We start from the raw sequence: 26,031 nt of genomic DNA, 5'->3' as shown, positions 1-26,031 counted from the left end.
ACAGCCTCTCCTCTAAACAGACTCAGGAGGCCAGGGAGTTCGTTAGTCGGAACACGGATGTGAACTCGGACCTCCCTGGACGCACTTCCATAATCCAGCATGACATTGTCACTGAGCCTCAGGCAAAAGTCTGATTTAAAACCGTACCGGATACCCGAGGCTCGGCGCCAATCCATATCGGAGGAGGTGCAGCTAATGTTGCAGCTAGACGTCATTGAGGAGTCAAAAAGTGAGCGGGCCAGTCCTATAGTATTGATACCCAAGCCGGACGGGACGTTGCGGTTTTGTAATGACTTTCGAAAACTTAGCGAGGTATCCAAATTCGATACGTATCCCATGCCCCGGGTGGATGAGCTCATCGAGAGGTTAGGACAAGCCCGGTATTTTTCTGTTTTGGACTTTACGAAAGGGTACTGGCAGGTGGCCTTAACGGAGGCTGCCAAAGAGAAAACTGCCTTCATCACACCGGAGGGCTGCATGGCGCCCCCGCCACTTTTCAGCGACTAATGGACATTGTGCTTCGTCCACATCGTCGGTACGTTTCGGCTTACCTGGACAATATGGTCATCCACAGTACCGACTGGGAAACTCACCTACCCAAAGTGCAGGCTGTAGTGGACTCCCTGCGGAAAGCTGGCCTAACCGCTAACCCAAAGAAATGTGCGATAGGGTTAGAAGAGACTAAGTACCTGGGGTATGTCATTGAGTGCGGAGTCGTCAAACCCCCAGTGAATAAAATAGAGGCGATACGGAATTGTCCCCGACCTGTCATTCCTGGGAATTAGGGATCGACCGATTATCGGTTTTACCGATATTATCGGCCGATATTCAGTATTTTGACATTTATCGGCATCTATGTTGCCGCTATTCCGATAATGTATTGGGAACACAGATCGCGCTGCTGACCGCGCTCTCCGTGTTCCCTCAGCAGCACAGGGGAGAAGGAAGCAATGTCTCCTCCCCCTGTGCCGCTGCCGCCAATAAGAGGAAGGAGGAGAAGAGGGGCGGGGCTGTGGCCGCTGCCGCCAATAAGAGGAAGGAGGAGAAGAGGGGCGGGGCTGTGGCCGCTGCGCCACCAATGCAGATAACTCTTATTAATTCATATACAGGAGGCGGGAGCTGGCTGCAGAATCACATAGCCGGCTCCCGACCTCTATGACAAGTAGCTGCGATCTGCGGTAGTTAACCCCTCAGGTGCTGCGGATCGCAGCTACCGCTCATAGAGGTCGGGAGCCGGCTATGTGATTCTGCAGCCAGCTCCCGCCTCCTGTATATGCATTAATGAGAGACTTATCTTCATTGGTGGCGCAGTGCGCCCTCCCCCAAGTCCCTCAGTATTAATCATTGGTGGCAGTGGCCACAGGATCCCCTCTCCCCTGCTCCTCCGAGCGGAGCCCCAGCAGTAATCATGGGGCCCCGATTGGTTACCATGGCAGCCAGGACGCTATTGAAGCCCTGGCTGCCATGGTCAGCTCCATGCTGCTGTGTGCACAAAGCACAGAGCAGCGAGCAGCAGGGACAGTGTGAAGTCCTCATGTGACACAGTGAGAGGTTCGGGTATTTTCCTCCTAGCATGTGCTGCAGTGCTGATTTACAGCGAGGTGAGGTCAAATACCGGACCGGATTTTAAATGCTGGGGTATATATACACTTGTATAGGGTTAGTGGTCGCCTGCGAGGTGCTGTTCAGTGGGACTCGCCGGTGTTTTGTAGGAAATGGCTGGGGGTGCTGAGTGCTGCCCCCTCCTCCCTCCTGTTTGTGACCATGATGAATGGCCGCAGCTGATGTGTGAATGGAGGAAGTGGCCGTACAATGGCCATTCAGGTTTGCGCTCTTCACCTTTGTTCCACTTCCTGCTGAGGCCTCTGATTACCGGGGTACCCTGCACAGTGCTGTCCCTGCTGACCGCTGCTGCCCCCTAGTGTTCTCCTTCCCATAGACCTGCACAGTCTCCAGCAATAGTGCATGAACGCCAGATGTGGCACCGATCCTGTATCCAGTCTCCGCTCTCGCCGCCGACACTTCAGTTTCCGATGCTTCTTGCTATTTACGGACTATGGCACCACAAGTACTGTTCATCCGAGGCTTCCTGATTCATGAATAGAATGCCAGAACTGCGAGGTCCTCATCGGATCTGAAATCCACATGTTTTTGTAACCGCTTGTCTTAACCCGCTCTCCCTGTTCCCGTAATCCCCAGTAAGGAGATTATAGGCCAGTTATTTTGGAGTCTGCGGAGGTAAAACGGCGCGTCATTTCACGCTGTGGTGACCATCTCCAGGTTCTCCCAGTGCTCGGCAGCTGCATGCTGGGAGTTGTAGTCTCTCAGAGCCGTAGGCTGGCAGGTGCTGTTGTGCTATTATACAGCGGGTAAGCTTCGTGGTTCCAGCTCTTTGTGTCGCCTCCTCGCAGATTTTAGGACATCTGCTTGCTTAGTGTTCCCAGAGATTACTGGTGGGGGGGGTCTGGAGGATCCTGGTGGTTTATAATAAGAGGGGGGTCACCTTCTCTATGCTGTGATTGCTGGGTGCCAAGTGCTCGTCATGGCAGATGGGACCTACCAGTGCCCAGACGCCTTCAATAGTCGTATGTACTGTCAGCGGTGCCAGCCGAATGAGTTACCGCCGACTGCCCCCGCCTGTACATGCTTAGTGTGAGAAGAGAGGGGAAATTAAGTGCGCCCATCATGATCTGTTGGAAGTTCCTTGTGCGTGTCGGGAAAAATGGTCGGTTTGGCGACCAATAGTGTAATGTGCGCGGTCTCTGCGGGGTCCAATGGGCTGCCCGTCAGTGTGGAGATGAAGAAGTACTGCAGTCTGTGTCAGAAGTCTACAAAATGTATCATAGAAATAAAAAATTAAAAAATATATTAAAACTAAAACACCTTTCCTTTTTATTATGTGAAAAAAAAAAAAAGAAGCAGCCTACACGTAATTGGTGACCACCACTATTAACGAGAAAGGCGGGCGCGCGAATGCTGGAGTGCAGCGCTAATAGCCCCCCCGAGTATCATCAAATTATATACAGCAGATCCTAAGGATATAAAACATAATAATCCGTATCACCGCCACAGAAAGGGTTAAAATATTGTAGACAATAAAGGCCCTGTGACGGACCCGAGATTATCCCTACATAATAAGGCTACATTCACACCAGCGGATGTATTTTGCGGCCTGCAAAATGCAGACGACATCCGTTTTTTTTTTTTTTTGCGGATCCATTGTACCAACGCTTATCTTTGTCCACAAAACGGACAAGAATAGGACGTGCTCTGTATTTTTTGCTGGGCTACGGAACGGACATACGGATGGGGATGGTGCATGGTGCTCGCATGTTCGGCACAGGACACTTATGCCAGAGATTGATAGTCTCCTCCAGTCCGCGGCCAGAGTCACCCCTGTAGTGACGGGGGATGTAACCGGTCAGTTAAGTTTTATGTTTTTCTACTATCCACCCATTCACTGACAGCAAGCAGTGGTCTCTGAGGTCTGGCTGCTGTTTTGAGGTTACATATTTAGCAGTTGGTTGTTTCGATGCACCCGTCACAATCTCCTGAGGATTAGTGTGTGGACGGCCTGTGTATTACCGGCAGCTGCCGCGTCCCTGGGATTTATATCTATATTTGTGTCCGCGCCGCTTAAGCCGCGCCGAGAGCGTATCGGCATTTTATGGCGACATTAACGGTAAATCCAGCAAATCCTCCGTGTTTATTCCCACTTCTCTGCTTTCATCAGCAAATCCTGCAGTCACATTAAGCCCTGAGCCGCTTCTTACTGAAATCTGTGCCTGGGAAAGCTGAGTGGCAGACGATGGTGGCACCCAGCGCTCTCAGAATGGCGATACGGAGGAGGGGGGTGTATACATGCCGTATCCAGCTGAGGGTTTGTTACCGTTGAATCCGGTTTCCATCGCTGTATGCGGGGTGTGAGCAGATGTCTTATACGCGCTGTTTGCTGTCGTTTTTTTTTTTGTCGCCCTTCTCTCAATTGTGTCCCCCGTCATTTCCCCAGATCCAGAGATAGAGAATGGCAGACCTGGAGCTTATGGACGCACTGACGGACGCCCCGCCGCAGATTGAGCCGGACATCAAGCGGGACTTTATCAGCTCGCTAGAGGCGGAGCCTTACGATGACGTCATCGGGGAGAGATGCGATAAAACGGACTACGTTCCGCTATTAGATGACGATGAAGCCGATGGCTCTGGCGAAAAACGCTCAGCTGAAGGTAGGTTGACCGGTGATGAACTTACATGTGATGCATGGGCAGCTGTGTGATATGGTCTTACCTGCATCGTCTGCAACAGCAAAACATTACAGGCTTTAAAGGGGTTGTCCCAGGACAGCGGATAAGTCTGATCGGCGGTGGTCCGACCGCAGCCATCATGAGGACAGGAGTCCTGTGCCTTCTCCACATCTGAATGGAGCAGTGGGCACGGATACGCTCTGTGTGGGAGCAGCCCGAGTTCACCGAGCGCTGTACGTGGCTCCAGCAGTCCCATAGAGGAGATGATCATGCTCTACCTCAGCTCCATTTGTGTGGGAGACCACAGGACCTCTCATAATTGGTGTGTGTCCCAGCAGTCCACGTTCCTGCAGTCCACCTCCCACAGATCATATCCCCTATACTGTAGCTAGGAGATGAGTTTAAATCTAGGGGCATCCAGTTCAATATCTGTTTTATGGTATGATGTACATAAAGAGGTACTCCAGGGCTGCACTCACTATTCTGCTGGTGCAGTCACTGTGTACATACATTACTTATCCTGTACTGATCCTGAGTTACATCCTGTATTATACTCCAGAGCTGCACTCACTATTCTGCTGGTGGAGTCACAGTGTACATACATTACTTATCCTGCACTGATCCTGAGTTACATACTGTATTATACTGCAGAGCTGCACTCACTATTCTGCTGGTGCAGTCACTGTGTACATACATTACTTATCCTGTACTGATCCTGAGTTACATCCTGTATTATACTCCAGAGCTGCACTCACTATTCTGCTGGTGCAGTCACTGTGTACATACATTACTTATCCTGCACTGATCCTGAGTTACATCCTGTATTATACTCCAGGGCTGCACTCACTATTCTGCTGGTGGAGTCACAGTGTACATACATTACTTATCCTGCACTGATCCTGAGTTACATCCTGTATTATACTCCGGAGCTGCACTCACTATTCTGCTGGTGCAGTCACTGTGTACATACATTACTTATCCTGTACTGATCCTGAGTTACATCCTGTATTATACTCCAGAGCTGCACTCACTATTCTGCTGGTGCAGTCACTGTGTACATACATTACTTATCCTGTACTGATCCTGAGTTACATCCTGTATTATACCCCAGAGCTGCACTCACTATTCTGCTGATAATTTCACAGGGACTCCACCAGCAGAATAGCGAGTGCAGCTCTGGTGTCCAATGTAAACTGTAACTTTAAAAGTTGTTCACCTTTCTAATAGACCTCACTTGTCCTCGCTTGTCTTTCTCTCGTGCAGGCAGCCATCCCTCAGTGGTAGAGAACGGAGAACACAACATGGCAGATATCGGTGTATCAGGTATGCCGCCACCTTTGTCGTCTTCATGCTGCGGCCGTCCACCTGGGTTGGTCCTTACATTTATAAAAGCTGTGGGTGCCATTTTCTCCTGGTGACTGAATTCCAGTTGGGGGATTACGGTGTAATGCGTCCCCAGCGTACCAAACAGCTGGCAGCAATTCGCCAGGGCAAAAATCCAGTGTCCAGCGCCAGGTGTCAGTCGCCGCTCCTGTTCCCCTCCATCTGTGCAGCACTTTTATGGTTCAAGGACTCGAAGTATGAACTCACATTGGCTACGCTCCCGGTATCCGCTCGGGATACTAGACTTGTGATCCTGAATAGCTCGGTAATGAGCACCGGCGGCTGTAATGTCGGCCATATCGGTTGCTCCGTTGTTTTCTTAGACCACAGTCCTCTGTTCTTTACACTGCAGGCTGCATTTAGAGAACAGAGGTCTTTAATATAAAAATGCTTTAGTAGAAAGGGAGTTGTTTTACATGATCTCTCGAGAGTTACGATCGAGGCCGTATTAACAGAGCGCCTCATTTTCAGGTATTGACCTTGGATTTGTTCAAACCGCCTTGAGGGTGCAGGCACGTGTCTGCGCAGGGTTTATGTGCGCTGTTCATCCGCTCCGTGTATTAGTCACGATGACGTCTGCCGCTTGTGCGTGTCCATCAGAGACTAATGGCCTGGCTCGCTTGGCGTGAAGAAGCAGAGGCACAGTGCTCCGGCAAAATCCTGGCCACCATCCTTCTACCCCCAGCTAACCACACTCCTGTGTGACAAATTCAGAAGTCCCCAAGTCCCTGGACCCCAAGGGAGTTGGACATGGGCTCCATTCACACGTCCGCAATTGTGCGGACCCGTTCATTCTCTATGGGGACGGAATTGATGCGGACAGCACACAGGGTGCTGTCCGCATCCGCATTTCCGGAGCGCGCTGCCGCCACAATTGCGGACCAGAATAGGCATTTCTATTGGAGTGTCGGCCGGGTGTATTGCGGATTTGTTAATGGACCCATAGTGTCAGGGATTGGGTCCGCCAAGTATCATCAGCGAGACCCGCAGTCATAGTAAGAGCAGACGGGAGAGGAGCAGCGCTACTGCGGGGGAGAAAGCGCAGACACCGGGATTCCTATCCTACAGCCCTATCTAGTCAGTGCTGCCTCCCGGAGGATCTGTCGGCACCGGGAGATCCTGGCAGCAAGAGCGGTAAGGGAGACGTGTGGCAGGCGACATCTTGAAATCAGGCAGCCACGGGCCAGCAGTGTAACTTCTTACAAAGGAAAGCAGTGTCATAAGAGGCGTGTCTGGGGCTATCCTAGGTGTGTGGGGGCTTGACCCACTAATATCCGTGGGACCCTTCTCCTGGGTCAGATCCCAGATCTCTGAGCAGATCTCCCTCTTATATTCTGTTACCTTCCAGCCGTCCCGCAGTGTCTGCCCATAGACCAAACTCCTGCTGTGATACAAGGGATTCCTCCACTGACCCCCCATTCAATAAGCCGCTGTACACATTGTATATGGGCCGCCACGAGCCAAGCGGAGCAGGAGGGGGGAAAGACCTTTCACCCCCGAAACCGCTCAAATCATGAAGGCAATTGCTGCAGGTCAGTCGGCTCTCGCCACAAAAATTGATCATATTCAGTCTGACCTTAGCGGTCTGCGCCATGATTTTGACAAAATACGTGAAAGGACAATTGAAGTGGAACGCAGAAGACACAACCCGAACGGTTGGAAATAATACTACACAACTGCAGCAGCGAGTTAAGATTCCGCAAGCCAGAGCGGAGGATGCAGAGAACCGCAACAGGCGCAATCATGTTCGTATTTTGGGCCTGAAGGATCTACCCGGGAAATATTTGCCGAGCAGATGATAAGAGATGTATTACTAACGATTAGCCGATCTAGCTGCTTTGTTATTGAGAGAGAGCACATGGGGCCCCTACTAAACCCTTACCTGCGGGAGCCCCTTCCCAGACCTTTCATTATGACGATCTAGAGACAGAGACGCCATGCTATTAGCGGCCCGACAGAAGGGGAGCATCACGTATGGAAATGCACGGCTGTCGTTCTATCCGGACTTCACAACGGAGGCCCAAAAGAAAAGGAAGCGGTTCAATGAAGTCCGAGCACGACTCCGGAGCGAAATATCAAATACGCAATGATTTATCCCTCTCGACTACGAGTCCAAGATGGCGTCACTGCCCGCTTATTTGAAACCCCGGAAGCAGCGGCAGATTGGATCGACGGGCACGTGAACCGGAGACCTCATGGCTGACGGGCCGTGAATCGTGGAGTAACTATGAGAGACTTTTTTGCACTATTACAGAGCCTAACTTCTGCGTATTAACGGAGCTTATTGCTACAGGTGGTTGCTGGGTGGCAGCGCTTTGTCTGTTATGCGCTGGTCGTTGAGAAATTGTTCAATTAATTTCTCATTTAGCTTGTCAAACCATCGTGCCTATATGGTGTGACTGTGCGCCTAACTGGCTAGGATAGCACTCTTCTACCCGAGTGGTTTTGGTTAAGGGTTTGAAGCTCATGTTGGGATGGGTTTGGCGGGGTGGATGGGTTCTTGTTCTTCGGCTGTCTACGTCCGGTGTGGGTGTGAATGTTTACTCCTTCATGGGACCTAGAGACTTGGCATGTTTTTCTTGGTGGCTATATGGCGTCAGTTAAGCTAATTTCTTGGAATGTTAGGGGTCTTAATGACCAGATCAAACGATCTCTGGTCTTTAATCACTCAAACTATGCCCCCTATATAATTATATTGCAAGAAACACACCCTAGGGGTCAGAAAGTGTTGGCTCTTAACAAGTTAACGACCTTGGACGAGAATGTTCGTCCTAACTTGCAGGTACTTAACGCACTAGGATGAGAATGGTCGTCCTAGGGTTAACGCGCTGCCGCAATCGGCAGCAGGAGCCGGGCTGATACTGACAGCCAGGCCCATGCTGTATCCGCCAGCATCGGTGAAAACACAGATGCCGTCGGATTAACCCCCTGTATGCCGCGGTCACGCTGACCGGGGCATACAGGGGGTTTGCCGCAGCTTGCACATCCCCCATCGGGTCCCCGTGCTGCAATGACGGGGTCCCGATGGTTGCTATGGCAGCGGGACTGCCAGCTACGGAAGCCCAGGAGATCAGCCCCAGGGCTGGGTCTCCTAGGCAACTGTTAGCGTCTTACAGTGTAAGACACTGACAGTTCAATACAGATGTATTGTGCTGTATTGAAACAGGGATCAGACCCTAAAATCTTGACGTCCCATAGTGGGACAAAAAAAGAAAGTGAAAAAAGAAGTAAAAAAAAAAAAAAAAAAAGCGCCCTTTTCCCCAAAAAAAAGTAAAAAAAAAAAAAAAGAAAGACATATTAGGGATAGCTGCGTCCGTATCGACCTGCTCTATAAAAATATCACATGACCTAACCCCTCAGGTAAACACCATAAAAAAATAAAAAAAAGCTGGTCATCTTCCATCACTAAAAGTGCAACAGCAAGCGATCAAAAAGGCGTATGACCCCCAAAATAGTTCCAATCTAACAGTCATCTCATCCAGCAAAAAACGAGCCCCTACCTAAGATAATCACCCAAAAATATAAACTATGGCTCAGACTATGGAGACACAAAAACAAAACCTGTTTTAGTTTCAAAAATGCTTATATTGTGTTAAATGTAAAAAAAAAAAATATATATATTTTTGGGTATCATCGCGTCCGTAACAACCTGCTCTATAAAAATACCACATGACCTAAACCATCAGGTGAACACTGTAAAAAAAAAAAAAAAAAAAAAAAAAATATAGAAACTGTCAAAGCCATTTTATGTCAACTTATATCATAAGTGTAATAGCAAGCGATTAAAAAGTCATACGCACCCCAAACTAGTGCCAATCAAACCGTCATCTCGGCTCAAATATGAGCCCCTACCTAAGACAATCGCCCGAAAATAAAAATAAAATATGGCTCTCACACTATGGAGACACAAAGTTGTGTGTTTTTGTTTCAAAAATATTCAAAAATATTGTGTAAAATATATATATATATATATATATATAATGTATTACCACGTCCGTAACGACCTGCTCTATAAAAATATCACATGACCAAACTTTTCAGATGAACACTAAAAAAATAAAAATAAAAACGGTGTAAAAAAAAAGCAATTTTTGTTTTGGTCACCTTACATCACAAAAAGTGTAATACCAAGCGATCAAAAAAAATCATACGCACCCCAAAATCATACCACTCAAACCTTCATCTCATTCTGCAAAAAATGAGCCCCTTCCTAAGACAATCGCTCAAAAAATAAAAAAAAACTGTCTCAGACCATGGAGACACTAAAACATGATTATATTAATTTTTTATTTATTTTTTGTTTCAAAAAGGTTAGTGTAAAACGTAAATAATAAAAAAAAAAAGTATACATATTGGGTATCTCCGCGTTCGTAAGAAGCTGCTGTATAAAAATATCACATGACCTAACCCCTCAGATGAACACCATTAAAAAAAGTCAAAAAAGCTTTTTTTTGGTCACCTTACATCACAAAAAGTGTAATAGCAAGCGATCAAAAAGTGATATGCACCCTATAATAGTACCAAACGTCATCTCGTACTGAAAAAAAAATTTGCTCCTATATAGGACTGTCACCAAAAAAATTAAACTATTGCTTTCAGAATATGGAGACCCTAAAAAATAACATTTATTTATTTATTTTTAAATGCTTTATGTAAAACTGAAACAAACCACCCAAAAAAGTAGTCATATTTGGTATTGTCGCATCCGTTACAACCTGCTCTATAAAAATACCACATGATCTAACCTGTCAGATGAACATTGTAAGTAACAAAATAAAAACTGTGCCAAAACAACAAATTTTCTTGTTACCTTGCCTCACAAAAAGTGTAATATAGAGCAACCAAAAATCATATGTACCCTAAAATAGTACCAACAAAACTGCCACCTTATCCCGTAGTTTCCAAAATGAGGTCATTTTTGGGAGTTTCTACTCTAGGGGTGCATCAGGGGGGCTTCAAATGTGACATGGCAGCTTGAAATTATCCCAGTGAAATCTGCCTTCCAAAAACCATATGGCGTTCCTTTCCTTCTGCGCCCTGCCGTGTGCCCGTACAGCAGTTTACGACCACATATGGGGTGTTTCGGTAAACTACAGAATCAGGGGCATAAATATTGAGATTAGTTTGGCTGTTAACCGTTGCTTTGTTAGTGGGGAAAAAAAGTGATTTAAAATGAAAAATCTGCAAAAAAAGTGAAATTCTGAAGTTTAATCTCAATTTTCCATTAATTCTTGTGGAACACCTAAAGGGTTAATAACGTTTGTAAAATCAGTTTTTAATACCTTGAGGGGGTGTGGTTTCTAAAATGGGGTCATTTTTGGGTGGTTTCTATTATGTAAGCCTCACAAAGTGACTTCAGACCTGAACTGGTTTTTAAAAAGTGGGTTTTGGAAATTTTCAGAATTTTTTTTTGCTTCTAAGCCTAATAACGTCCCCAAAAAATAAAATGTCATTTACAAAATGATCCAAACATGAAGTAGACATATGGGGAATGTAAAGTAATTATTTTTTGAGGTATTACTATGTATTATAAAAGTAGAGAAATTGAAACTTGAAAATTTGCATATTTTTTAAAATTTTTGGTAAATTTGCTATTTTTTTTTTATAAATTTTAATTTTTTGACTCCATTTTACCACGGTCATGAAGTACAATATGTGACGAGAAAACGTTCTCAGAATGGACTGGGTAAGGCTACTTTCACACTCGTTTTGGCTTTCCGTTTGTGAGATCCGTTCAGGGCTCCTCTCACACACGGTCCAAAACTGATCAGTTTTGCCCTTAATGCATTCTGAATGGAAAAGGATCCGCTCAGAATGCGTCAGTTCCGTCACCGTTCCGCTCTGGAGGTTGCTTGCAGCATTTTGGTGTCCGTCTGATGAAACTGAGCCAAACGGATCCGTCCTGGCACACAATGTAAGTCAATGGGGACGGGACTGACACAATCTGGCACAACAGAAAACGGATCCGTCCTCCATTGACTTTCACTAGTGTTCAAGACGGATCCGTCATGGCTATGTTAAAGATGATGCAAACGGATCCGTTCAGAATGGATGCGGACGGTTGTATTATCTGAACGGATCCGTCTGTGCAGATCCATGACTGATCCACACCAAACGCGAGTGTGAAAGTAGCCGAAGTAAAAGCGTTTTAAAGTTATTTCCACATAAAGCGACACATGTCAGATTTGCTAATGATGGCCTGCTCCTTTAAGGTGAAAAATGGCAGGGTCCTTAAGGGGTCAAGCATCCCTGGATGGGGTTTACATACCATGCGGTATATTCCAATAATGCTGGAGGGGTCTCTATTCTAGTTGCTGAGAACCTTCCTTTTCAGATAATCTCACTTGGATATCTCTGGAAGATATGCGATCCTGCATGTCAGTGTTAGAGGAATGCAATATCTGGTTATAGGTCTCTATATACCACCCCGTACAGCAGAGAAATTCTAGATACCATTCTGTGCAAGGTTACGATGTTACCAGCAATTCCTTTTATTATAATGGGCGATTGCAATCTGAAGGACAGACTAGTTCCTCAGTCGCTTTTAAACTGGGCCGACGCTCATGATTTAGTAGAGGCATGGCGTTCTTTACATCCTATGGATATTCAGTTTTCATGTTACTCGGCATCTACGGGTTCTCTGTCCCGTATAGATCTAGCCGTTATATGCAAAGACCTATTGCCATATGTTAGAACTAGTCAGTATCTACCAAGGGGAATTTTGGATCATTCCTCCTTCTTTGAATGATCAGGGGATACTATTGATAGAGCCTAGAGATGTGTGCCGCCAATTTGCCTCATACGATTCTCTCTTATATGCATCCAAAACGACATATACCCAAAGAGATATAGCATGTTTTTTTGACAGGGAGTCATCTTCCTACTCTTACACGCGATGACAGAGAAGCTGAGATAAAAATTGCTATTGGTTCCTTGGCAACAATGAATACACCGGGTCCAGATGGTTTCCTGGCTGAATGGTACAAGCTATTCTCTAAACAGAGTACTAGACTTGGGAAGCTTTTTGGGTATGCGTTTGAGCAGGGATCTTTACCTCCTTCTTACTCTGAGACACCGTAGACCGATTTGGCAGATTCTCGGGCCTCCGAGTAAATTGGGCCAAGTCGAGTCTTTGTTTAATAGATGAATTCGACCCAGTTCACGTCTCGCACCAATCCAAACCTTCATATAGTAGAGCAGTTTAAATACCTGGGGATTAACGTTCACAGAGACGTTGCAAAATTCTACCAACTTAATGTCGTCCCAACCGTGCAATATATCACTAGGAAAACGGAAGCCTGGGAGAACTTACCATTAAATTTGATAGGGCGGATAAATGTTCTAAAAATGATTCTCCTGCCTAAATGACTATACTTTTTATAGAGCAGCCCCTATAACGCTACCCAAGAAACATTTTGTTTACTCCCTTTTTGTGGAGCAAGTCATGTCCTAGAATAGCGAGACGAACCCTCCAGGCACGTTACGTGCGAGGGGAGGTCTAGCACTGCCTAACCGCTCTATGTATTATGTGGCATGGTGGACTAGAGCGGACGCGAGTAATCCAGCAGTAGTGTTTAGTGGGGTCCTATGAGGCTCTTCTAGCATACAGGAAAGGGGTCTCTACCAAACACTATACATAGACAATGGCTGCCACGGTGGCAATTTGGGTTCAGTGGGTGAAGGTGCACACGCGCAAAGAGACTGGGGAAAACTGGTCGCCTTACCTACCACTATGGAGAAATAGAGACTTATCGGAATTGTTCTCGTTAACTGACTTTGAATTTTGGCCCCAGAAAGGGTTGCGATATCTCGCACAACTTTTACGGCGAGGGTTCGTTCAGGTCCTGTAATAGCCTAATGTAGGAATTTAGGAGTCTATATAGATGCTTTCAGTTTCGACATGCTTGCCATGCCCAATTTGGGAAAGATCCGGTGAAGCTTCAATGTGGTCCCATAGAGGCGGTAGTAAGGAGGGCTCAACTGACAACCAGTTTGGACTCTGTATGCGACATTGCTGGCTGAGCCGGACTTGTCAAGTGGCGATGTGATTATTGATGACCTGGAAGATTCACACGTGGAGATCCACGGTCGTTAGCGCTAGAGACCACCTTATTCAGGTGAAATGGTTACACGGGTGTATTATACACCAAGGGAATTGTTTAAGATGTGTAAATTGGCCAACCCTCAATGTACGCGATGCGGATCTGAAAATGTCTGTTTTATGCATATGGTTCGGCAATGTCCGATCATCCAAAGTTTTTGGAGGGAGATCCATACGTACATTAATGCTAAGCTCGGTTTTCCAAACATTTGCACGGCGTCAACAAGTCTATTGGGACTAATTAATGAAGTTATTCCCACTAAGGCTACTTTCACACTCGAGTCATGGACGGATCCGTTCAGATAATACAACCGCCTGCATCCGTTCAGAACGGATCCGTTTGTATTATCTTTAACATAGACAGAACGGATCCGTTTGTATTATCTTTAACATAGCCAGGACGGAGCCGTTTTCTATTGTGTCAGTGAAAACTGATCCGTCGGATTTGACTTACATTGTGTGTCAGGACGGATCCGTTTGGCTCAGTTTCGTCAGACGGACGCCAAAACGCTGCAAGCGGCCTCCAGAGCTGGACGGAGGCAAACTGATGCATTCTGAGCGGATCCTTTTCCATTCAGAACCGCTTGTGAGAGCCCTGAACGGATCTCACAAACCGAAAGCCAAAAAGCCAGGGTGTAAGTGGCCTAAATTTGGTAGGCAATTATACAGACTCCTATTGTTTTTATGCTAGGAAAACTGTACTCCTCAATTGGAAGCCCCCCTAAGAGTCCTACTATGCAACACTGGGTGCCATTCATTATTCAAATCTGGCGTTGTATAAATTTGTGTACGAACGTAGAGGAACCCTGGCCGTTTCCTGAAAATTATGGGACCCTTGGATTAACGCCCAAACAATATTACCTTAGAGATGCAGAATAATTTGTCTCGGTCCGATGGGGGAGTGGATGTAGAGTGAGGAACAGAAGTATTTGAAGACCCTGCTATTTTGCAAGTTTTTCCTCTTAGAATCGTGGAGGGTCTGACAGTCACATTGTAGGGTCATTCCCACTCTGAGAGACAGAATAAAAAAATAAAAATCAGGAAATCACATTGTATGATTTATAAAGAATGTATTTGTCTTGCTGAACAGAAGTATTTGAACACCTGAGAAAATCTGTGTTAATATTTGGTGCAGACGCCTTTGTTTGCAATTCCAGAGGTCAAGCGTTTTTTCCTGTAGCTCTTGACCAGGTTTGCACACACTGCAGCAGGGGTTTTGGCCCACTCCTCCACACAGATCTCCTGTAGATCTGTCAGGTTTCGGGGCTGTCGCTGAGCAACACGGAGTTTCAGCTCCCTCCAAAGATGTTCTGTTGGATTTAGGTCTGGAGACCGGCTAGGCCACTCCAGAACCTGGATATGCTTCTTACGGAGCCGCTCCTCGGTTATCCTCGCTGTGTGCTTCGGGTCCTTGGTATGTTGAACGACCCAGCCACCACCCATCTTCAATGCTCTGACTGAGGGAAGGAGGTTGTTGCTCAAAATCTCACAATAAATGGTCCCATTCATCCTCTCCTTAATACAGTGCAGTCGTCCTGTCCCCCCCCCCCCAAAGCATGATGTTACCCCCCCCCCCCCCCATGCTTCACAGTAGGGATTGTGTTCTTGGGATGCAACTCATCCTTCTTTTTCCTCCAAACACGAGTGAAGTTTAGACCAAAAAGTTCTACTTTGGTCTCGTCTGACCACATGACTTTCTCACCGGCCTCCTCTGGATCATCCAGATGGTCATTGGCAAACGTCAGACGGGCCTGGACATGTGAGGACTTGAGCAGGAGAACCTTCCGTGCAATACATGATTAGAAACCATGACGGCACAGTGTTCTACTGACAGTGACCTCTGAGACTGTGGTCCCAGCTCTCTTCATGTCATTGACCAGCTCCTCCCTTGTAGTTCTGGGCTGATTCCTCACCTTTCTCATCATCAGTGATACCCCACGAGGTGAGATCTTGCATGGAGCCCCAGTCCGAGGGAGACTGACAGTCGTCTTTAGCCTCTTCCATTTTCTAACAATTGCTCCAACAGTTGATCTAATTTCACCAAGCTGCTTGGCAATTGCCCCATAGCCCTTTCCAGCCTTGTGGAGGTCCACAATTTTGTCTCTGGTGTCTTTTGACAGCTCTTTGGTCTTGTCCATGGTAGTAGTTGGCGTCTGACTGACTGTGGGGTGGACAGGGGTCTGTAATGAGCTCAGACAGGTTCTACTAAGTTAGAGAAATGAGTGGAGTAGAGGTGGACTTTTTAAAGGCACAGTAACAGGTCTTTGAGAGCCAGAATTCTTGCTGTTTCTCAGGTGTTCAGATACTTCTGTTCAGCCGTGCAAGACAAATACATTCTTTATAAAATATACAATGCGATTTCCTGAAATTATTATTATTATTTTTTTTTTTTATTCTGTCTCTGAGCGGGAATGTACCTACAATGTGAACTTCAGACCCCTCCATGATTTCTAAGTGGGAGAACTTGCAAAATCACTGGGTGTTCAAATACTTCTGTTCCTCACTGTGTGAATGGAGTCCTTGAAATAGAGCGGATTCAGTGTTAGGTATTCGGAATGATTTTCTTTCCTTTATTCTTTCTCTTGCAAATACAATTGGATTCTGTGATGTTGATTCAATATGACACAACAGGCTGAATGTACGTTTAATCCTTTTTGGAGCATATGTCTGCTCTTTGAAAATTTCAATAAAAAGACACTTAAACAAGAGAGACTAATCCTTCATCTTTCCCTTCTGATTGACTCTCACGAGCCGGATTCACAGCGATCTGAGGAGTCAAAGGGAAGACGCTCCTCTGACATGAGGCGGGCACAGGGGTCCGCTCACCCGAACCGACACTGCACGGACCCCTCCGGGGGGGATTAACTTGTGAAATCCCAAAACTTGGCCAGCAGGCCATAGCCTTAGAATATAGGTGCAGGCTGTCCTGCGTGCGGCGCCCTCGCACAGTTTCCCGCAGATCTCGTCGGTGTGCGGTTTCTGACCACGCAGCATGTACAGGTGAAGCGCGGGGGCGCGATGTACTTTACCTGCACTTGCCTTGTGTCCAAAAACTGGGTTGGAAAATCCCGGTGAAACCTTGCATGGCTGTCGTACAAGTAGGGGCACCTGAAGGCGCACGTCACAGATTAAGGTCTCATGCACTCGACTGTAGTTTCGGTCCACAGCCAATCCACTTTTTTTTTTTTGCGGATCGGATACGGAACCCGTTATTTTCAATGGGGTCGCAGAAGATGCGGACGAGAGAGGAGTGGAGGACGTGCACCCCGCCGGGATCTGTGTTTTTTTTTTTTTTTGCGAACCGCAAAAACTGATACGGTTGTGTACACATGTCCTTGGCAGAAATCAGACTGGCGCTCGGACTGTGCCGCCGCTCTGGATGCGGATCAGCTCCGCTGTTGCTCAGTGCGGTTATTCTGCCACCTATGTGCAAACCGTATAGATCACGCTGCATGTTGTGCACGGGTTTTTCCACTACGTCGGAGGATGGAGTGCGACTTGTATCGGGTATGGACGGTCAGTGGATTAGATGAGGACTACTGAAATCCTTCTGAAATCACTTTATTTTTTTTTTTTCTTCTTCTCCAGTTCATTGTACAAAAATAGAGCAATTTAAAAACTCTGCATTACCCAGTGCTGGTAATCCTGTGCACAGGCCGCGCAATAAGGTCACTACCTTGTAATGTGCTGGGTCGTTTCCCCTCCATTTTGGCGATTGGTGCGGGTTCCAGTAGTAAGACCCGTATCGCCCATTCAGTGGGGGGTGATCTATGGCCAGGATAGGTCATCGATATCTTATCATTGGGGGGGGGCCCTCCTCGCAGCCCACCAAGCACAGCGCCGTCCATTGTATAGTGGCTGTGCTTAGTATCGCGCTCCGCCTCATTCGTTTACGTGGGACTAAGCTGCGCCTAGGTCATGTGACCGACAAAGGTAACGTACCTGGCTGCAGAAGATGCACCGTCCTGCAGATCAGGATGTCTATCTCCCCCCTCCTGTTGAATGGTGGAGACAAAAAGATGGGTCCCAAGAAGTAGGGAGGATCTGTGGCCCCCAGAGCTTGGCTTCTTGTGCACATTATGTATATGTTCAGCTCAGGTGGTGATTTCATCAGGATTGTGAGTCACCGAGATGATGGGTGTGGTGGTTTATGTGCATGGTGTCATAATTACTAAAATAAGCCAATATGTCACGGGGAGCCTTACCAACCCGGTCTGTGTGGCCCCTGGAAGCTGCTTGCATCCCTGAGGGTACAGTGTAGAACACCTTGATCTTAAAGGGGCGGCGCTGTCTGTGATCCCGGGGTGTATGACCAAGATGAGTATGCCCTTCATGTGCAGAGGTGGCAGGATTACAAAAACAGCCAAGCGGTCTGCGCTGCGCTGTGTCTGACTCCCATAGAAGTGAATGGAGGCCATTTCTGTATCTCCAGGCAAACGATATTAATGGCCTATCTTCAGGACAGATCATCAGTAAAAGACCGGCGGGGGTCCGACTGCTGGCACGCCCGCCGATCGCAGCTCTTTGAAGAGGCTGTGGCCTCCTCCTAGGACAGTGACGTCACGTGGTCCAGGCGCAGCTTCAAGTGAATAGGCCTGGGCTGCAGTATCAACCACGGCCACTATTCGGTGGAGGGCACTGTGCTCGGTATGCTTGCCAAAGTGCCAGGATCAAGACCCCCGCTGGAGACAGGCCATTGATATTGTGTTCTTAGAAATCCCCTTTTAAAGAGGACCTTTCATGGGATTATGTGGTATGCGGCCCCTACAGATGCAATATATATATTTTTTCTTTCTCAAAACTACCCCTCCGTTCTCCCGCTGTTTTTGGTGCCTAATATGTTAATTTAGACCATCGGTACAGGGAGGAGAAGACTACATTTAGTTTTTTCCCGGACTGTGATGCCGTCCAATCGCAGCAGACCGCGTCACAGCCAGAGCGAAGGAGAAGCCCATTGAAAAAGCCAAGTATCTCCTCCTCCTCCTCCTCCTCACGGTACCGATGGTCTAAATTAGCATATACGGGCCAAAAACAGCGGAACGGCAGGGTATTTTTGGAAAAAAAGTGCTTGGATTTGGAAGGTCCTCTAAAACTACTACAGGATCTGAGCTTGCTTTCTTCTCTGTTCACACTTGAAGCTAAAGTCACAGTTCTGCTGGTTTCCTGACAGATCATGTATGCTTCCGGCTGCAGCTTGTGTGGTTCTGTGCTTTGGGGGTGAATAGAGGACAGGATGGGAAATAAGGCGCACGTAGATATTTTGCAGTAATGAAATGGAAGGACCAGTATTGATCCCGGTATCTGAGATCTCCTTGCGGGTGTTAGGGGACGTAGTATTGAGGTGGTCACCAGCCTGACGGTCACCCGGTCCTTTTAGTCCTGCAGTAGTCCTGAGGACCCGCGTGTCCTGGGATGGGCAGGCATGCATGCAGCTCCTGAGTGTAGATGCAAATTCTTCCACCCGCTATTTGTGATGTGCTTGTGTAGTGCGGTCCTCGGCTGCCGCTACCTGTCATGTGATGGTTTGGCCTTCTGGATATGTCTTACTAACCTTGTGCTCTGTGCCTTTCTCCTCTCCTCACCCCTCTAAACCCCCTGGTTCCTTGTTTCCTCCCTCTAGACACCTAGAGCCATGCTCCTCTCTCTGGGACTCCAGTCTGCTTCCTCTCCGCACCTTCACTGCTTTAACCTCCAATATCTGCTTTCCCCTGCCTGGTCGCTAGCGGATAGAAGACGCCCCGGCGCCCCCTCTCTGCTGAAGGCTGCTTTCCACCTCCGTGTAAGCACATGCGGACCCTAGGACCTGCTTCACTAGCGCACTTCTTGCTTCTTTACTGCACCGCACCTTGGGACATGTTACGTATCTTTTGCTGATAGATTGGACCGTGAAGAATGTTCTTTCCCGACAGGCGGACACGCTTTACTCGCCGTTTCCTTCCTTTCCCTGCCCAGAGGAAAAGACACTTGTCTGACCCTCGGCCGCCCCTTCCCAGTCTAGAAATGAGTTCCTTTTTCTCTATGTTGTCCTGTCCCGATGGAATCCTTTTTATTTTTTTATTTCTTCCCATGTGTCACTAACCTGCAATAAACCATTTAACTGTCTCTCACGCTTCTGGTTTTAATTGCTTTAACTAAATTTGGACAATTTATTAACACCATGTTTGTCGCTCGTCCTTTGCATGGGATGTATATAGTTTAGTATTAGAGCCCTGAATGATCGGCTTTCTGTCCTGCTTGTCGAGAGAGGAGCAGATCCTCTGCGGTAGGTTGGCAGTATTGCTTAGGCTTCTTCTTCTGCATGGGCAAAAGTGTCAGCTGCCAGCAGTGGAAGGAGACTGATTCCATCCAGACTCTCTGCCCACAGGAATGCAGGGGGTGGGACACAAGACAAAAAGAGAACAAAAGGGGGTGGGACACAAGCCAAAAAAAAAAAGAAAAAAGGTGTGTTTTATGGAATTGTCAGTCTTTCATGGGATAATCCCGTCAACACATTTTATTATAGTATTGAAAGCCTCCCCATCAGTTAACGTCCCGTCCCCCCCCTCCCCCAGCGCTGACTCTTGATGTTTGGTGTGCAAATTACTGACCAGGTGAGATATAGAGACGAGGGATTCATTGTGGGCTGTTCGGCTGCCTGATCGATGCTTGCTGGGATTTATTTGCTGGGAGAGAGGAGGAAAGAGCCGTCTCCTTCTCAGTCTGAACACAGAACTATTCACTTGGTTTCTGAAGGGACCAAACACTGAAGTATTGCAAAAAATTAATGGAGGACTGGTTTTATTCATGGGGAGGGTTTTAGAAAGGTTTTTTTTATTTTTTTTATTTTTATTTTTTATTTTTTTTATACACAACTGAATCTTTTACCTTTGCCAAAATGTGTGTTTGTGTAGTTTGTTCTGACCCTTAAAGGCTATGAACATCTTTTGGGGCAACTTTTTTATTTATATATATTTTATTTATTTTTTCTGCTGGTATTAAAAATGTTCAGCTGTTTCTGAGATACAGGGTTAGGGCCCTTTCACACCTGCGTTCTTTTCTTCCGGCATAGAGTTCCGTCGTCGGGGCTCTATGCCGGAAGAATCCTGATCAGTTTTATCCTAATGCATTCTGAATGGAGAGAAATCCGTTCAGGATGCATCAGGATGTCTTCAGTTCCGGACCGGAACGTTTTTTGGCCGGAGAAAATACCGCAGCACGCTGCGCTTTTTGCTCCGGCCAAAAATCCTGAACACTTGCCGCAAGGCCGGATCCGCAATTAATGCCCATTGAAAGGCATTAATCCGGATCCGGCCTTAAGCTAAACGTCGTTTCGGCGCATTACCGGATCCGACGTTTAGCTTTTTCTGAATGGTTACCATGGCTGCCAGGACGCTAAACTCCTGTTTGCCATGGTAAAGTGTAGCGGGGAGCAGGGGAGCAGTATACTTACCGTCCGTGCGGCTCCCGGGGCGCTTCAGAGTGACGTCAGGGCGCCCCACGCGCATGGATGACGTGTCGCATGGATGACGTGATCGCATGCGCACGGGGCGGTCTGACGTCATTCTGGAGCGCCCCGGGAGCCGCACGGACTAAGTATACCGCTCCCCACTACTACTATGGCAACCAGGACTTTAATAGCGTCCTGGCTGCCATAGTAACACTGAACGCATTTTGAAGACGGATCAGTCTTCAAATGCTTTCAGTTCACTTGCGGTGTTACGGATCCGGCGGGCACCTTCGGCAAATGGAGTGCACGCCGGATCCGGACAACGCAAGTGTGAAAGAGGCCTTAAAAATCAGTCTGTTTGCATGCTGTCAGTTTGTTTTTCTTTGAATCCTGTCCTCCGAGGGCATATGTGTCGCTCTCATCTCTGATCTCCTGACCTCATAAGCACTCCTTTTCGCTCATTCCTTTATCAATCTGATAAGAATATGGGTTAAATAAGAGTTTGAGGTCAGGAGATCAGATATTAGCTACACATGAGCCGTCAGATGGCATGATTCAAAGAAGACAGAGCCTGACAACCTGCAAACAGACTTTAAGGCCTCTTGCACACAACTGTATGTATTTTGCGGTTCGCAAAAAAAACAGATCCGCAAAAAATATGGATGACATCTGTGTGCATTCTGTATTTTGCGGAACGGAAACAGCTGGCCCTTCGTAGAACAGTCCTGTCCTTGTCCGTAATGCGGACAATAATGGGACATGTTCTATTTTTTTTGCCGAACGTAAATGCGGAAACGGAATGCACACAGGAGTACCTTCCGTCTGTTTGTCTTTTTTTTGGTTTTCTTTTCTCGGACCTATTGAAATGGTTCCGTATACGGTCCGTAAAAAAAACAAAAACGGAATGGACACACAATGAAAATACGTTTGTGTGCAAGAGCCCTAACTCTGTATCTCAGACATGCCGACTCCTGGAGGCAAAGTTCTTTATTGGCTATAATGTTGATTTTTTTTTTTTTTTGTAAATTCTTTATTTTATTTTTCATAAAACATTATAGAAGGCAATAAGACTTTGTGTCCCAAGGCCTACCACAGCTATGTTCCTATGGAGCCCTGCTTGTGGCAGGATAGCTAAGTAGTGAATCTCCCATAGGCTGCAATGATGATTCATTGTAGTCTATGGTAAAAGTTATCTGATGATTGTCCCCTGGGGGGGACTTAAAAAGATATTTTTTATTTTTTTTAGTAAAAATTCAAATCGTAGCCCACTCTTTCCCCATATTAAAAAAAATTATATATATATATTTATTTATTTATCACATACGGTGAATGCAGTAATGAAAAACAAAAGGCAGATTGGCAGTTTTATCTCATAGGGCACGATGTAAAAACAAAACCCATAAAACTATATAATGTGGTATCGCTGTAATCGTACTGACCCCGAGAATGAAGGCAACAGTCAGTTTTATTTCATAGGGAAAACCTTAAAAACAGAACCCATAAAACCGCCGGAATTGCTTTTTTTTTTTTTCTTCAATTCCATCCCCTTTTGGAATGTTTCGTGTCAGTAGAAAATACAACTTTATTCTGCAAAAAAACAAGCCCGCCCCCGGCTATGTGAAAGGGAAAAATAGAAAAGTTATGGCTCCGGGAAGGCAGGGAGTGGAGACCGGAGGGTCGCTCCACCAGGAAGGGGATGGATTCGGTGCCACCCTGTTCACATTGCGCTCTTTCTTGCACGCCTGGTGGTGCACATCTTTCTGGAATAGGACGTCGCCTACGTCTGCCATTTTTGTACTGCGCCATATGCCACTTTGCATTGCAGTTTGTACCCCCTCCCGACTAGATAGTCATGGCTGCCATTTCACTGAAACGTCAGAAGGTGGCGACAGGCACGCATGAAAATTTTAGTAGATCCAAAGCAGCTCATCATACAGTCCTAGGACTAATCACCTCCTAATATCTGTTTCTGGGAAAGCTGTGTGATGTGTATATTATAGCTGCCCTTTGATATAACCGATTGATCGCTTTATGACTCCTTCCTAAGGACCACTCGGTCTGTATGCCCTTGTGGGGCCCAGCGTGGTCACTTGTACTGGAGAATTGCCCCCGTGCCATCCCTTCTACCCCTGCATTTTGTAGGTCACGCTGCCACCCAGTCCCTGGGCTGGAGCGGTGGTGAGAAATCTTCTGCCATATAATATGAATGCAGCGGACTGCCCCCTACTGGCTATCACTGCTCTGTGAAATTGGGATTAGTGGTTTAGGTAAAGCTTCATCTGACGCATTTTAGGGCTTTTTTTCCCCCCCTAGGTTTAGTATTTTATTTGGCTCTGCGGTGTCAGTCTTCACCTTTCTTCTGGAATTTCGTTGAACAGTTCTAAAGCAATATAAAGTGGAACATCAATAATCTTATATAATGAATACCCACAATTATCGGTGTATGGGGGCTCCCGGGAGGGATCGGGTGAGGCGGGCCCCTCTGCGTGATGCACTTATAGCCTTTGTAGTGACGTCGGCCGCGTGGCCCTCAAGCGGTGAACGTGGCTCAGTGTGAACATGCCCCAGATACAGGGATGGTGCTCTATCTGTCATTCCTGAGCACCTGGTGGGGAGACTATCGCATTGTAAATCATCTGCAGGATCAGGGGGGGTTAAAGGGCGGGTGCAGGCGCTACTGATGTGGATGCGGCCACTTCATTTTAGACTTATTTTACAAAAATAAAAATAAAAGTTTTATCTAGTTTGCATGTAAATCCCACATTTAATGGCAGAGCTGTCAACCTTAGGCTGCAGTCACATCTCTGTTTAGGCATCGCGGCAGAGAGAGAGATACTACCGGAATGACCATATCTGGCATAGTCGGGCACCGCGGGAATATACGGCTTTCTACTTCGTACAGTGCTATCTGGCTGAAAGCCGGCATCTAGGCCCGAAACCCATATGATCCCATTCTAGTTAATGCAGATCTGGATGTGTACAGCTGTTTTTCTGATGCGGGTCACTGTCACTAGTGGGGTACCACTGGGGTCAGTATTGGAAAGGTCACAGTTACTAGTGGGGTACCACTGGGGTCAGTATTGGAAAGGTCACAGTTACTAGTGGGGTACCACTGGGGTCAGTATTGGAAAGGTCACAGTTACTAGTGGGGTACCACTGGGGTCAGTATTGGAAAGGTCACAGTTACTAGTGGGGTACCACTGGGGTCAGTATTGGAAAGGTCACAGTTACTAGTGGGGTACCACTGAGGTCAGTATAGGAAAGGTCAGTTACTAGTGGGGTACCACAGGGGGCAGTATTGGAAAGGTCACAGTTACTAGTGGGGTACCACTGGGGTCAGTATTGGAAAGGTCAGTTACTAGTGGGGTACCACTGGGGTCAGTATTGGAAAGGTCACAGTTACTAGTAGGGTACCACAGGGGTCAGTATTGGAAAGGTCACAGTTACTAGTAGGGTACCACAGGGGTCAGTATTGGAAAGGTCACAGTTACTAGTAGGGTACCACAGGGGTCAGTATTGGAAAGGTCACAGTTACTAGTAGGGTACCACAGAGATCAGTATTTGAGGGATTGCAGTTACTAGTGGGGTACCACAGGGATCAGTATTGGAGGGATCGCAGTTACTAGTAGGGTACCACTGGGGTCAGTATTGGAAAGGTCACAGTTACTAGTGGGGTACCACTGGGGTCAGTATTGGAAAGGTCACAGTTACTAGTGGGGTACCACTGGGGTCAGTATTGGAAAGGTCAGTTACTAGTGGGGTACCACTGGGGTCAGTATTGGAAAGGTCAGTTACTAGTGGGGTACCACTGGGGTCAGTATTGGAAAGGTCAGTTACTAGTGGGGTACCACTGGGGTCAGTATTGGAAAGGTCAGTTACTAGTGGGGTACCACTGGGGTCAGTATTGGAAAGGTCAGTTACTAGTGGGGTACCACAGGGGGCAGTATTGGAAAGGTCACAGTTACTAGTGGGGTACCACTGGGGTCAGTATTGGAAAGGTCACAGTTACTAGTGGGGTACCACAGGGGGCACTATTGGAAAGGTCACATATACTAGTGGGGTACCACTGGGGTCAGTATAGGAAAGGTCACAGTTACTAGTAGGGTACCACAGGGGTCAGTATTGGAAAGGTCACAGTTACTAGTAGGGTACCACAGGGGTCAGTATTGGAAAGGTCACAGTTACTAGTAGGGTACCACAGGGGTCAGTATTGGAAAGGTCACAGTTACTAGTAGGGTACCACAGAGATCAGTATTTGAGGGATTGCAGTTACTAGTGGGGTACCACAGGGATCAGTATTGGAGGGATCGCAGTTACTAGTAGGGTACCACTGGGGTCAGTATTGGAAAGGTCACAGTTACTAGTGGGGTACCACAGGGGGCAGTATTGGAAAGGTCACAGTTACTAGTGGGGTACCACTGGGGGCAGTATTGGAAAGGTCACAGTTACTAGTGGGGTACCACTGGGGGCAGTATTGGAAAGGTCACAGTTACTAGTAGGGTACCACAGAGATCAGTATTTGAGGGATTGCAGTTACTAGTGGGGTACCACAGGGGGCAGTATTGGAGGGATCGCAGTTACTAGTAGGGTACCACAGGGATCAGTATTGGAGGAATCGCAGTTACTAGTAGGGTACCACTGGGGGCAGTATTGGAAAGGTCACAGTTACTAGTGGGGTACCACTGGGGGCAGTATTGGAAAGGTCACAGTTACTAGTGGGGTACCACTGGGGGCAGTATTGGAAAGGTCACAGTTACTAGTGGGGTACCACTGGGGGCAGTATTGGAAAGGTCACAGTTACTAGTGGGGTACCACTGGGGGCAGTATTGAGGACTTAGGAATTGTTGAAGCAACCAGTGTCAGGCAGCTGCTGCCAAGGC

The 26,031-nt window shown here is 47.1% G+C and overlaps 1 protein-coding gene across 2 annotated transcripts in view; it reads left to right on the top strand.

Moving 5' to 3' along the window:
- Nucleotides 1-26,031, top strand: part of LOC121000766 — a 126,981-nt gene that overhangs the window by 34,026 nt on the left and 66,924 nt on the right. For both annotated transcript variants that reach the window (XM_040431381.1, XM_040431382.1), the window contains exons 3-4: nt 4,010-4,223; nt 5,505-5,564. In XM_040431381.1, coding sequence (XP_040287315.1) covers nt 4,025-4,223; nt 5,505-5,564 — 259 coding nt within the window. In that variant the 5' untranslated portion in view covers nt 4,010-4,024. The remainder of the gene's footprint in view (nt 1-4,009; nt 4,224-5,504; nt 5,565-26,031) is intronic.

Source organism: Bufo bufo, chromosome 5 (assembly GCF_905171765.1).
Source record: "Bufo bufo chromosome 5, aBufBuf1.1, whole genome shotgun sequence".
Lineage (NCBI taxonomy): Eukaryota > Metazoa > Chordata > Amphibia > Anura > Bufonidae > Bufo > Bufo bufo.
Note: the sequence above shows the minus strand (reverse complement) of the source record. Positions and strands in the feature narration are given on the sequence as shown.